At 37.2% G+C, this 13,021-nt stretch overlaps 1 protein-coding gene and 1 pseudogene across 1 annotated transcript in view; one reads left to right on the plus strand and one right to left on the minus strand.

Moving 5' to 3' along the window:
- Positions 1-430: 430 nt before the first annotated feature.
- ZNF81 (zinc finger protein 81) overlaps positions 431-13,021 on the plus strand; it is a 69,658-nt gene continuing 57,067 nt past the window's right edge. The window contains exons 1-2 of the mRNA XM_006213419.4: positions 431-549; positions 5,049-5,294. Of these exons, the coding sequence (XP_006213481.2) occupies positions 5,223-5,294 (72 nt within the window). The 5' untranslated portion in view covers positions 431-549; positions 5,049-5,222. The remainder of the gene's footprint in view (positions 550-5,048; positions 5,295-13,021) is intronic.
- Positions 3,765-4,081, minus strand: LOC107034462 (ribosomal biogenesis factor-like; annotated as a pseudogene).

Consider the following 13,021-nt stretch of genomic DNA (forward strand, 5'->3'; position numbering starts at 1 on the left):
ATCCTTTGCTATCTGCCACGAGACAGCAGCCACTCTGCGTCTTTCCAGAGGCCCCTCAGCTTCTCTGAAATTATTACACAGATCCATTGAGTACAGATCCAGAGACCCCTCCTCCAGGAAGCCCGCCCAGAGATAAGTCCCCACCCCTGTGAGACAGCTCCACTGCTCTGCAAAGTGAGTTTAGACGCTTCCTCACCCTCTGTACGGAATGGACATTCCTCCAACATGGCGTGCCCCGTGGGGAAGCGCGACCTGGGCGCGGCCATGTTCCCCGCCTGACTACGGCGGCCGAGAGGCACCAGATGCCCCAAAACACCGACTCCGTAATGACTCCATGTTGACTCTTGGCTGGCGGTGGCTTCTAATGTGATTGTGCGCATGTGCAAAGCCACGCCCCTCATGGCGAAGCCCCAAACCCCGAGAAGGGGCGGTGCTAGAGGTGGTGACCGGAAGCGGCTGCGGTTTTCAGCCGCGGTTTGATAGTTGTTGTCAAGAGGATCTCAGTGCCCTGTGCCGGAGGGATGTGGAGGTGATGGGGACCCGGGGAGGGTGAGTGTTGGGGAATTCTGTATGGTCAGTGATGGTTGTCCGAATGTAGTTGGGTGATTCGTTCGTTATTTTTCAGGCTTTCCTCTTATCTCATATCAACGTTAAGGTCTTAAAGTTCACTCTGAGACCCACAAGATTTGGTTCATTACGTTCTAAGTGTTTTCTCAGAGTTGATCATTTTTCTTTTGCCCATGAATTATTTGGAAGTACATCTTCATTTTACGAAAGTTTACCTTTTTACTAGACTTCTAACCTTAGTGTTCTGTGGTCAGAAATATGTCTACATGAAGCTCATTCCTGGAAATCTGAGGGGACTCATGGCCTAGTCCTTGGTGAATTTTTAATACATGTTCCATGTATAATTCGAAAATAATATTTAATTGTTCAGTTGTCAACTGTGTTATACAAAATTTATACTCTTTTTTGTCTGTTTATCCTATTACAGAGAAAGGAGAGATTCGTCTCCACTGTGATAGTGATTTGTTCATTTCTCCTTCCTCGTGACCATGATCCATTCTGAGTTAAGTTTTGTATAAAGTATGAGACTTAGATCGATGTCCATTTTTTTCGGATATCCAATGACTCAAACACCGTTTGTTAAAAAGACTGTATTTCCTCCACTTACTTGTTCTGCACCTTTGTGATAAATAAATGGGCTGTTCTTTTGTGGGGCTATTTCTCGGTTCTCTATTTTGTTCCATTGATCTATGTGTCTGTTTACTTTTATCATGAATGTGTGTTGAGTTTTGTCAATACTGTATGAATTTATATGATCCTGTGATTTTTCTACTTTACCCTGTTAATATGGGGGAATATACTGATTTTTGAATATTGAACCAGCCTTACACTCCTGGAATAAATCTCACTTTGTTGTGGTGTGCAATTCTTTTCTGCAGGAGTTGATTAGCTAATAGTTTTTCTTTGAGCATTTTTGTGCCTAAGTTCATGAGAGATGTTGGCCTATAAATTTTTTTTGTACCGTCTTTGGTTTTAGTATTAGGGTAATACTGATCTCATAGAATGAGTCAGGAAGTGTTTTCTCCCCTTCTGCTTTGTGGAAGAGATTGTGTAGAACGATGCTATTTTTTCTTTAAATGTTTGCTGGAATTCTCCTGTGAAACCATCTGGGCCTGGAAATTTCCTTTTGGAAGTTTTTTGATTATGGCTCCAATTTCTGTGGTAAATGACTATTCAGTTTATCTAATATCTTCTCAGAGTATCTATGTATTTAATAGTAGGTAATTTGTAGGAGTCTGTGTTTTGTGAGGAATTGGAGTATTTCATCCAAGTTGTTAATTTACATGCATAAGGTAGTTTGTGGTATCCCCTTTTCTTTTAATAGTTGCAGGATCTATAGTTATATCTCCTGTTTCATTTCTGATGTTGGTAATCTGTGTCTTCTCTCTTTTCATCTTTGTCAGTCTTGCTAGAGGATTACCAATTTTATCAATCTTCTCAAAGAACCAGCTTTTTGGTTTCATTGAGTTATCTCTGTTGTTTTTCTGTTTTCAATTTCACTGATTTTGCTCTTATGTTTATTCCTTCCTTCCTTCTTGCTTTGGGTTTATTTTGCCCTTCTTTTTCTAGTATCCTTTGGTGGGAGCTTACCTTATTGATTTCATTCCTTAATTCTTTTCTAATGTAAACATTTACGATTGTAAGTTTCCCTCTCAGTACTGCTTTATCTGCATCCTGCAAATTTTGATATGTTGCATTTCATATTGATGCATTACTTTTTAATTTCCCTTGAGAATTCCTCTTTGATCCATGGATCATATACAAATGTTTTGTTTAATTTCCAAATGTTTGGAGACTTTCCCATGAACTTTCTCTTATTGATTTCTAGTTTGAAGCTATTATAGTCAAAGAACATATGCTGTGTGATTTCAATTTGTTGAGGTTTGTTTTATGCCCCGGGGTAAGGCATGTCTTGGAGAATGTTGCACAGGTAATTGAAGAGAATGTGTATCCTATTTGTCTGGAGTAGGGTGGGTATGTTCAGTTAGTTTGCCTTTTTTTTTTTTTTGGTCTTTTGATTAACAGGAGTAGGCTTTTCTTAGAGCTTTTTTTGTCTGTACCTTTTGATGGCTCTGAGTTATAAGCTTCTCTAGTGCCCTGTTTGTGATATATGGGAGGGAAAATGAAGGGAATTCACCACTGTGTTGTGAGATCTGTAGACTCTCCACCTTCCCTTTCTACCTTTCAGAGTCTTTCGATTTGTATTGTGTTATGTCATTTTATTTCTGGGTCTCTTCTACATTCATTATTCTCGTCTATCTGTTTTTTCCTGTATTAATTTTGTTAATTTACATTTTGCTGGGGAAGCACCTGTTTCTCATAAATATTAAATACGTTGCTGTACAGTTATGCGTAATATCCCACAATAACTACTTCGAAACACTGCCTCATCTGGAAAAGATTTTCTCTCTCTCTCTCTCTCTCTCTCTCTCTATATATATATATATATATATATATATATATATATATATATCTGTGTGTCTTTTTATATATATATATGCACACACATATATACACCCATACATACATACACACACATATGTACATATGTATGTTTTTTAACCCTTCTGTATTTCATTTGCTAGGGCATTATCTATGACATTGCTCATTTTAAAGGACCAGCTCTTTGTTTTCTTTAAACCCCTATTGTTACATTTATTTGATTTATCTAAGGTTTTTATTATTAACTTCTTTTCTTTTTTTTCTTTTATTGAGTTATAGTCCGTTTACAATGTTGTGTCAGTTTCTGGTGTACAGCACAATTCTTCAGTCATACATGAATATACGTATATTCATTTTCATATTCTCTTTCACTGTGAGCTACTACAAGATATTGAATATAGTTCCCTGTGCTATACAGTAGAAACGTGTTATCTGTTTTATATATACCAGTCAGTATTTGCAAACTCGAACTCCCAGTCTATCCCTTCCCACCCCCCTCCTCCCTCCCGGCTGGCAACCACAAGTCTGTATTCTATGTCTGTGAGTCTGTTTCTGTTTTATACATAAGTTCATTTGTCTCTTTTTTAAAGGTTTTAATGAATCACTACTGCTTAATTTTGTTTTTCCTACTTCTGATGATTTAGGTTGAACACATAATTCTTTTTTGGGGGGTTTTATTTTTTTATTTACTCAATGTATAAAACATTTAATTTAGTGGCCTTTGGGTGGGGGGAATTTGATACATCACCAGTGTATTACAGCGGAGCCGTTAATCTTGTAGCTTCATCAACATTAGCGGGTTCATTTTTATGACACTGCTGAGGTGTCAGCTGTTTCTGCAGAGGTTCAAGAGGAGGGTCTTTTGAGAAATGTGCAAATGCCTTTTGTGTATCTACAAAAGCTTTGTTCACTCTATTAACTTTTTCATCACACACATCATATACATAAGAAGTGTTTATCTTCATAAGATTAGTGGTAACTGGTTTGGCTTTATTTTTAACCTTAACGTTTTTTGGCTGGTTATATGGAAAACATTCCTGGACCTCTGTCCTCTTAGTTTGTTCTTGGCCATTGTCTTGCATACCATCTGCCGCTGCTCAAGCTCCAGGTGACGCCGTCTGCACCTGTTGTATTTGTTCTTAATTAGAAGTAAAGCCATTTGAAGCCATGCATTTCACTCTGTGTGCAACTTTAGCATGTTCCATGGCTATGGGTGAAAACTGTGTAGCTTCTGTATTGATTTCTGACTTTGATCCTGGGTTATTTAGGAAAGTGTTTCTTTTCTTTTAAAACAGATTTATTTATTTAGATATATAAAACAGATTTATTCAGATATATTCAGGACTGTAAATTCACCCTTCTAAAGTAGACAATTCCGTGGTTTTTAGTACATCCACAGAGTGGTGCGATCATCACCACAGTCTAATTTTACTAACATTTTCAACATGCCAGAAAGAAACCTTGTGCACGTTCGCAGACATCCATCATTCATTCCACCCTGCACTCCTAGCCCTAGGCAACTTCTGGTCAGTTTTCTGTCTCTATGTATTTGCCTATTCTGACATTTCATATGAGTGGAATCATAAAATATATGGTCTTTTGTGACTGGCCTCTTTCATGTAAGATAATGATTTCAAGGTATAAAATAAAATGAAAGGTATGAACAAGTTAAATTTTAAACACTTCAAGATGATGTGCCAAAGAACAACACAGAGGTGACATGATTGTTGTGCAAATTAAATGAGGGACCTCCTTCGACACATTACATGATTCCCTGTAATAACGATACTTGCTAATATGAATTAAATGTTCACCTGGGCCAATCTGGTGTTAAAAGTAGCTAAAAGTTGGCAGAGCCAAAATTTAAGCCTTTATTAATTTTAGTCTAAATCTCACGGTCTCACTCATATTCCAACTTGATGAATAACTCCAATAGGTGTTGGCCTGGCTTTATCTGCTCCACAGTGTCCAGTGCCCTCCCAGGAAGCGCTTGTGGGGTGAACGCTGAGTGACTGACCATGTGGACACTGTCTTTCCAGGTTTCTTGGAGTCTCTGAGGAGCCGCTGGGTCAGACCCCGTAGTGAAGGCTACAGGATCTTCCTTCTGGCCCCAGAAGCTCTGGCTGAATCCACAGGTGCCCACCTATTCTTGGGCTCCTGGGAAGATCAGAATTGTCCACAAGAGAGCCTGAGGGCTGAGGCCCTGCGTGACCATGCCTGCCGATCAGAGCTCTCCTGGGCCATCCGTGGCCCTGACTACAGAGGGACCTGACAGCTCCTGTGAGGTAAGGAGGAGGAAGAGGCGCCCAGTAGCAGGAATTCATCCAGAATGAAAGATAGTCGCATTATTTTGATGTGTATGACTTTTTTTTTTTTTTTTAGCCAGGCAGCATAATCAGGATTTTTATGGTGGGTGATTCATTTCCTGTCTGTGAATTTCCTTCTCTTCTCCTGTCCATTGCTGATTTATTTATCTTAGCTTACGGATTTTTAAAGAGATTTTTTTAAAAAATATTAAGGTTAATAACCCTTTATCATTCTTGTATATTTTTGTGAATATTTTTTGCCACCCTAATTTGAAATTAGTTTCTAGTTTTATTCACAAGTGGCAAAAGATGTCAGTTCTCTAAGTCTTTAAAAATGTCTCTTCCCTGCTTTTTTTGTTTTTTAAAAAATATATTTTATTGAAGTACAGTCAGTTTACAATGTTGTGTCAATTTCTGGTGTACAGCACAATGCTTCAGTCACATAGGAACATACACACGTTCGTTCTCATATTCTTCACCATAGGTTACTATAAGATATTGAATGTGGTTCCCTGTGCTATACAGTGTAAACTTGTCGTTTATCTATTTTATATATAGTAGTTAGTATCTGCAAATCTCCAACTCCTAATTTATACCTTCCCACCCCCTCCCCCGCACTGGTAACCGTAAGTTTGTTTTCTCTTCTCTGCTTTTGTGTCTCTCAAATTCCAGCTCCCTGGAAGCAAGCACTCTTAATCTTTTTAATGGATTCTTTTTTTTTTTTTTTAGTTTTGGGCATTATCTATTGACTTTCCACTCTAGAAGGTGGATATTTAGCTTTTCCATGCATCTGCACTCACGTACACATTTGTTTCTACCATTGTTTTGATCAAATCTACCCTCAGTGTTTATTAGCGTGTTTATAGGTGAGTCATGCAGTATCCATGCGTGGTTACTATTTCTGTAAAACGTTTTCTTTTTTTTTTCTGTGCAACTTTTTCTTTTCCCTGGAATTAACCATTTTCTGGTTTCGTTGTTTCTTTGCTTCACTATATACATATCAATAATTCAACTCCAAATTCTTTCCAGCTGTTTAAGTCTCCTCTCTGTATATTCAGACATATTAGGTAATAATCATAGTGACTATAATTATAAACACTCGTATAATATTTACTATGTGCCCAGCACTGTTACACACACACAGTACATATGCTAACTCATCTCATAACGACCTCGAGAAGTAGGTGCCGTTGTTATGTCCATTTTATAGAGGGGAAAACTGGGGCATAGACAGAAACTATTTGGCCCAAGTTAACACAGCTAGCGATAGGGGAGGCTATCTCAACTTTGGGCATCAGTGTCTTCTCCTGGTAATCTTTTTTTTAATGGAGATACTGGGGATTGAGCCCAGGACCTTGTGCATGCCAAGTGTATGCTCTACTGCTGAGCTATACTCCACCCCTTATCAATGTCTTCTCTTTAAAGAAATCTCTCCTGGACCTTGTTGACTTGCTGAAGGCTGGTCTGGTTGACCTCTCAGCTTCACACACAGCTATGACCTTGGAGTCTTCTGTTTGCCATTCCCCAGTAAATCCTTTTTACCTCTGTCTTGTGTCAGCTTCCCTTTCCTGGGGATCCTATGTCTTCCCTCCTGTTTCCTGTATCCTGTGTCTTCCTCTTTATTGGTTTACCCCCTCATTTTGTGGGAGCACATCCTCCAGTATATCCTTGAGAATGGATGTGTGACAGGTGGACTTTATGAAGCTTTGCATGTCTGGAAATGTCATGTAAAGTATATTCATATAATATATGTAATTGTATAAATACATTTATAGAAATCAAAAAGTAATAAATGCCATGGAAATATACTTATTTGACCCTGACACTAAATTTATCTTTTTGGCTGGTATAGAATTCTAGTTTGGAAATCATTTTTGTGCCGAGTTTTATAAGCCTGTTTCTAGTCTAGTTCTTTTCTATTCACACATACATTTTCTCTGCTTTTTAAAAACTTGTTGATCCTCCATCTTTAAAATTCTTCGTTCTGCTGATTTCCAGTTCTCTTTCTTTCGCTCTCTTTTCTAGTAGTTAAAAAAAAAAACCTTGATCTCCCAAGTCTCCTGTGTCTCTCGTTAACACTGTTCTGTATTGTTGGAGGATGGAGGGAATGTACAGTGCCCACGAGACCGAAAAATGAGGCAGGAAGCTCCATATAACCAATGGATCAGTTTATTATTATAGAGTAACTTACAGGGTGGGATCGGGTGGTCAGTGATCCGGAAGCATTCACAGCTGCGCTCTGCACAGGTGAGGGACCATTTGGACAATTTTATAGTTAACCTAGGGTATCAGGGTAGGTGCTTAGGAGCAGGAAATGCATTCCTAAGTCAGGATTTATGAATGGGTAACTAGTCTCATGGGCACTGGTGATACGTCAGTGAAGGTCTTCATTATTGTTTAGAGACTAACAGAGCATAGAGGCCACTGGACCTAACAATCATTAAACAATATCTATTAACTGCAAAGCCCTTGATGGCAGAGGAGAGACTCACTACACAATACAGCCCTACGTCGGTTCAGTGGAAGGGCAGGAGGAACCGAACAGGCCCAAGATGGCATCAGTTATGATAACCACCATGCATCTGTTTATATTTTATTTTATTTTTTTTACATTTTTTGTTGAGTTATAGTCATTTTACAATGTTGTGTCAAATTCCAGTGTAGAGCACAATTTTTCAGTTACACATGAAGATACATATATTCATTGTCACATTTTTTTTTCGCTGTGAGCTACCACAAGATCTTGTATATATTTCCCTGTGCTATACAGTATAATCTTGTTTATCTATTCTGCATATGCCTGTCAGTATCTACAAATTTTGAAATCCCAGTCTGTCCCTTCCCACCTCTCGCCCCCTTGGCAACCACAAATTTGTATTCTATGTCTATGAGTCTGTTTCTGTTTTGTATTTATGTTCACTTTACTTTTTTAGATTCCACATATGAGCAATCTCATATGGTATTTTTCTTTCTCTTTCTGGCTTACTTCACTTAGAATGACATTCTCCGGGAACATCCATGTTGCTGCAAATGGTGTTATGTTGTTGGTTTTTATGACTGAATAGTATTCCGTTGTATAAATATACCACAGCTTCTTTATCCAGTCATCTGTTGATGGACATTTAGGCTGTTTCCATGTCTTGGCTATTGTAAATAGTGCTGCTGTGAATATTGGGGTGCAGGTGTCATTCTGAAGTAGGGTTCCTTGTGGATAGATGCCCAGGAGCAGGATTCCTGGGTCACATGGTAAGCCTATTCCTAGTCTTTTGAGGAATCTCCATACTGTTTTCTCTTTTCAGAATATTCCCTTGTAATAGTGTGCTATTTTTGTTTTATGGAGGCAGCATCTTATCACTGTAAGGATATTCGTAATAGTTTTTCAATTTAATTTTTAAATAATAATACAGACACATGGCTCAAAAATGAAAGTTAAAATATATATATAAAATTTAAAATATAAAAGCTGTATAGTCTAAATTCGCTTACCCGTCTTTCCCCTGTCTGTTCACTTCTCTTTAATACACATAACCAAATTAGTTTTCCTTGCATGAGTTTCTTTATGCAAATAAAAGCCACTGAGACCACATTCTTATTCTTCTCCTTTTAATTTCACAAAAGGTGGCCCACTTTCAAGTTTGGTGAAATAGACTATGAATTATAAACAATGTTGCCATGAACGTTTTTGTTCATGTCTTGTAATGTACAGGTGTACACCCCTCTCTTGACCTGATACATAAGGGTAGGGTTAATGGGTCATAGATTAAGTCTGTCTTTTTTATGGTAGTATTCTTATTTTTAACGAGGGTACTGAGTATTGAACCCAGGAACTCATGCATGCTAACTATGCACTCTACCACTGAGCTATGCCCTCCCTGCTAAGCCTCTCTTTTAAAAAATGTTTCATGGTTAAATATAACATATATACAGAAAAGTGTGCAAAACAGACACATACAGCTCAGTGACTTTTCACTGTGTAGGTCTAGAAAGTGTCCATAGTCAGCATTCCAGAATCCCCCTACTCCCCAATATAACTTCTCTCCTGACTTTTATGATAATTACTTTCATTGAGAAGGAAGTCACAAGCAACAGAGTGGGAGAAGAGATAGACAACAGAGGTCTTACACCCAGGATGGGTAAAGAACAACAAAACAATAAGAAAAAGCAGATGACCCGGTAGTCATGGGCCTTATTTGAATAGGTGTGTAACAAAAGAAGATATCTGAATGGCTAAGAAAAGTCTGAGATGGTACTCAGTCTCTTTAGTCGTTAGGGAAATGCAAAAGTTAGCCCACAATGTAACACCACTACACTCCCACCAGAATGGCTAAAATTAAGAAGACTGACAATGACAAGTGTTAGCGAGGATGAGGAGCCATATCAGCAGCTCATATGCTCATTTCAGCACATGTAACCAATCAGCACATGCAGCTGCTGATACATTAGCTCATATCAGCAGTTCATATGCTGCTGGTGGGAGTGTAGATTGGCACAGTCTCTTTGGAAAACATTTTAGCCTTCTTCATCAAAGCATCCGGAGCTCATATGAAGAAATAATTCTCCTAGGAAAATACCCAAGAGACATCCTCGGCTAATGTACCAGGACACATGTATAAATGCTGTAGCATTACTTGTAACAGCCAGAAACTAGAAATAACTTAAATCCCCATCAATAGTAGAATGAACATAAATTGAACATATTTCATGAAAGAATCCAGACACAAGATAATTCGTATGGTTTTAATTTATGTAAAGTTTTAAGACAAGCAAAATAAAACCATATTGTACAGGGGTGTATGGTTAGGTGCTTAAACTCAAAAGCAAGTGCTTACCATCAGAGGCAGGATTGTGGTTTCCATGATTGTTGGGGGAGCTGGGGGAGGCAGGGAAAGAGGCATGAGGAAGGCTTTTGGGCAAAGGGCTGGCAGTGGTCTGTTTCCAGACTAGAGTGGGAATTAGGTAGGTATTTACCTTGAGTAATTAGTTAAGCCAAATATTTATGTTTGATGAATTTTTGCATGAATTTTTATTTCATAAAAATCTTCTGAAAAGGAAAATAATGCATACCCTCCAGTTTTGACCCCAGTCTCCCATATACCCTTTCCAAGTGCAGCTGCAAACACACATACACACACACACACACACGTGCACACACAACGTACACACACATACTCTGCTATATCCATTTTTGAACTTCCAATATTTTTCTCATTTAACCACAAATCTTGCTGCTCATTAAATGACAGTAGATGTAATGAATTGCCTCATCCTTTTTAAAGGATGAATCATATTCCATTATGTGGACATACCAAAATATAACCAGCCCCCTGTAGATAAACATTTAAGATATCCAGTCTTTTGCCATTACAAACGATGCTGCAATGTACATATTTCAGTTAACACAAGAGGGAGTATGTTGAAAGAGAAATTTCTGCAAATGGAGTTATCAGGACAAACGATATATATGCATTTTCATTTTTGATAGATATAGCAAAATGACCTTCTTTGTGGGTTGTATCAATTGTGTAAGAATGTCTGTTTTCACCATACCCAAGACAGAACAGTGTCTTGTCACGTTCGTTTTCTTTTTGGCCCATGTTATAGGCTAAAACGTGGTAGGTATCTCAGTGCAGATTTAATGTGCATTTCCCTTATTATGGCTGAGACTGAATATTTATAATTGTGATTAAAGAGCTACTTATTTTTTCCTGAGCTGTTTTTAAAAGTTCCTTCGCCCATTTTTCTATTAGGTTGTTGCTGTTTATACATTGACAGTAGCTCTTTGTCCCAAATATTTCCCCTCAATTTCTCATTTGTCTTTTAAATGAAAATTCTGGCTTTTTCTCCCTGCATTTCGCTTAATTGTGCTCATCAGTTTTTTATGTCCTCCAAGTTTTGTTTCTTAAGTAGAAGGCTTTCGCCATTGCTCAGCTATATTTGGAAAAATAAATGTCTGCACGTTCTTTTCAGTACTTTTGGTTTTTAGTTTTGCTTTTACTTCTGTGACTATCTGGAGTTTTGGTTGTTGTAAGTCCTTAGCCAGGGCTCAGTCTTCATTTTCCTTAAAATGCCTACACATTTGTCTTAACACCATTTATTGAATAACCTATTTTTCCCCACTAACATGCAACACTACATTAGTATATATATATTCTAATATATAACTCTGAGTATATTTATGGACCTTATCCTGTTCTATTGCTCTAATAGTCATAATCTTTATTATTCCAATGCCTCTACATTTATAATTTATTCTTACAGAGAATAGGGCTAAGTCTCTGATTACACTTCTTTTTCAGAAATTTACTATTTTCTTGATTGTTTTATTTTCTGTACACAATTTGTAATCAGCTTACCAAAATTTTAAAATAATCCTCTTGTCAGTGAGTCTGCATTAAATTTATATTTTAATGTAGGGCCATTTGTCTCTTTATGATCATTCAGATTTACTATTAAAGAACAGGGTATGTCTGTGTTTTTTCAAGTAATCTTTGCATTTCCCATTAATGTGATAACGTTTTCTTCAAATATACTTGTGATATCAGTGCTTATTTCTATTATCTAAATGAAAAAATACAATGCAAATATATACAAATGTGTATTGTTACAAATTGGAACCAAAATTGCAGTTATACACACAAGAGGTAGTTGGCGAGTGAGTGAAAGGAAAAATAAAAAATCCTGTGTTCCTCTTATTCTTGTGCAGAAGGATATAGGCATTGATGGACCTTGTTAGAGAAACACGTGTATAGTTAATGGTCTTATGCTGCAATAGGTGAACAGAAGAATATAAATAGAATGGATAATTTTCAAATGAGCATTAAGTGGGGAAACACCAAAAATTTGATCTGTCAAGGAGATTAAAAGAGACCCAAAGAAATATATAAATATCAGAGATTAGTCCTAGTGTTATAGTAATTACACATTGTAAATGGGTTAAAATCATTCATTAAAAGAAACAGATTCTCAGATTAGATAGAAAAAACAACAACCAAAAACTTTCCAAGGTCCAGCATTATTTAATAAATATGAGCTACACTTAAAAGTAAAAAACCCAGAAAATGTGAAAGTAAAGGGATAGAAAATCATAGACTTGGCAAACAAGAACCAACAGAAATATGGGGCTGCATTTTCAATATCAGACCAGAGGGAACGGAAGGTAAAAACATCACAAGAGATGAAGGCAATGGTTCAAACGGTAAAATACTAAGATTTATAAAAATCATCAATACATTGATAGCTAATAATATACCCTTAAATTGTGTAAAATAAAAACTAGCAGAAATAGTTAACTCTACCGCTAGCTATTTTAACCTACCCTTGATCAAGCAAAAAATAATACTCTATAAAGCTTTGCTATATTAGAGTTTATAGTATTATGCAGCTGCAGAGAATTCACTGAAAAAGTAAAAAGCTAGCAAAAATAAATCACATCTATAAACATTGAAATATTTTACATAAGTATGTTTTAAGGAGAAAACATATATAATCTTATGAAATATATAGAGGATGTCTTAGCCAGCTCGGAAATATATAGAGGATGTCTTAGTCAACTCGGGCTGCTGTAACAAAATACGTTTGTCTAGGTGGCTTAAACAACACAGATTTGTTTTTCTCATGGTGCTGAGGTCTGGTCTTGGTGAGAGCCCTCTTTTTGGCTGCAGGCGGCTACCATCTTGCTGTCTTCAGGTGATCTCTTTGTGCGTGGG

Source organism: Vicugna pacos, chromosome X (genome assembly GCF_048564905.1).
Source record: "Vicugna pacos chromosome X, VicPac4, whole genome shotgun sequence".
NCBI lineage: Eukaryota > Metazoa > Chordata > Mammalia > Artiodactyla > Camelidae > Vicugna > Vicugna pacos.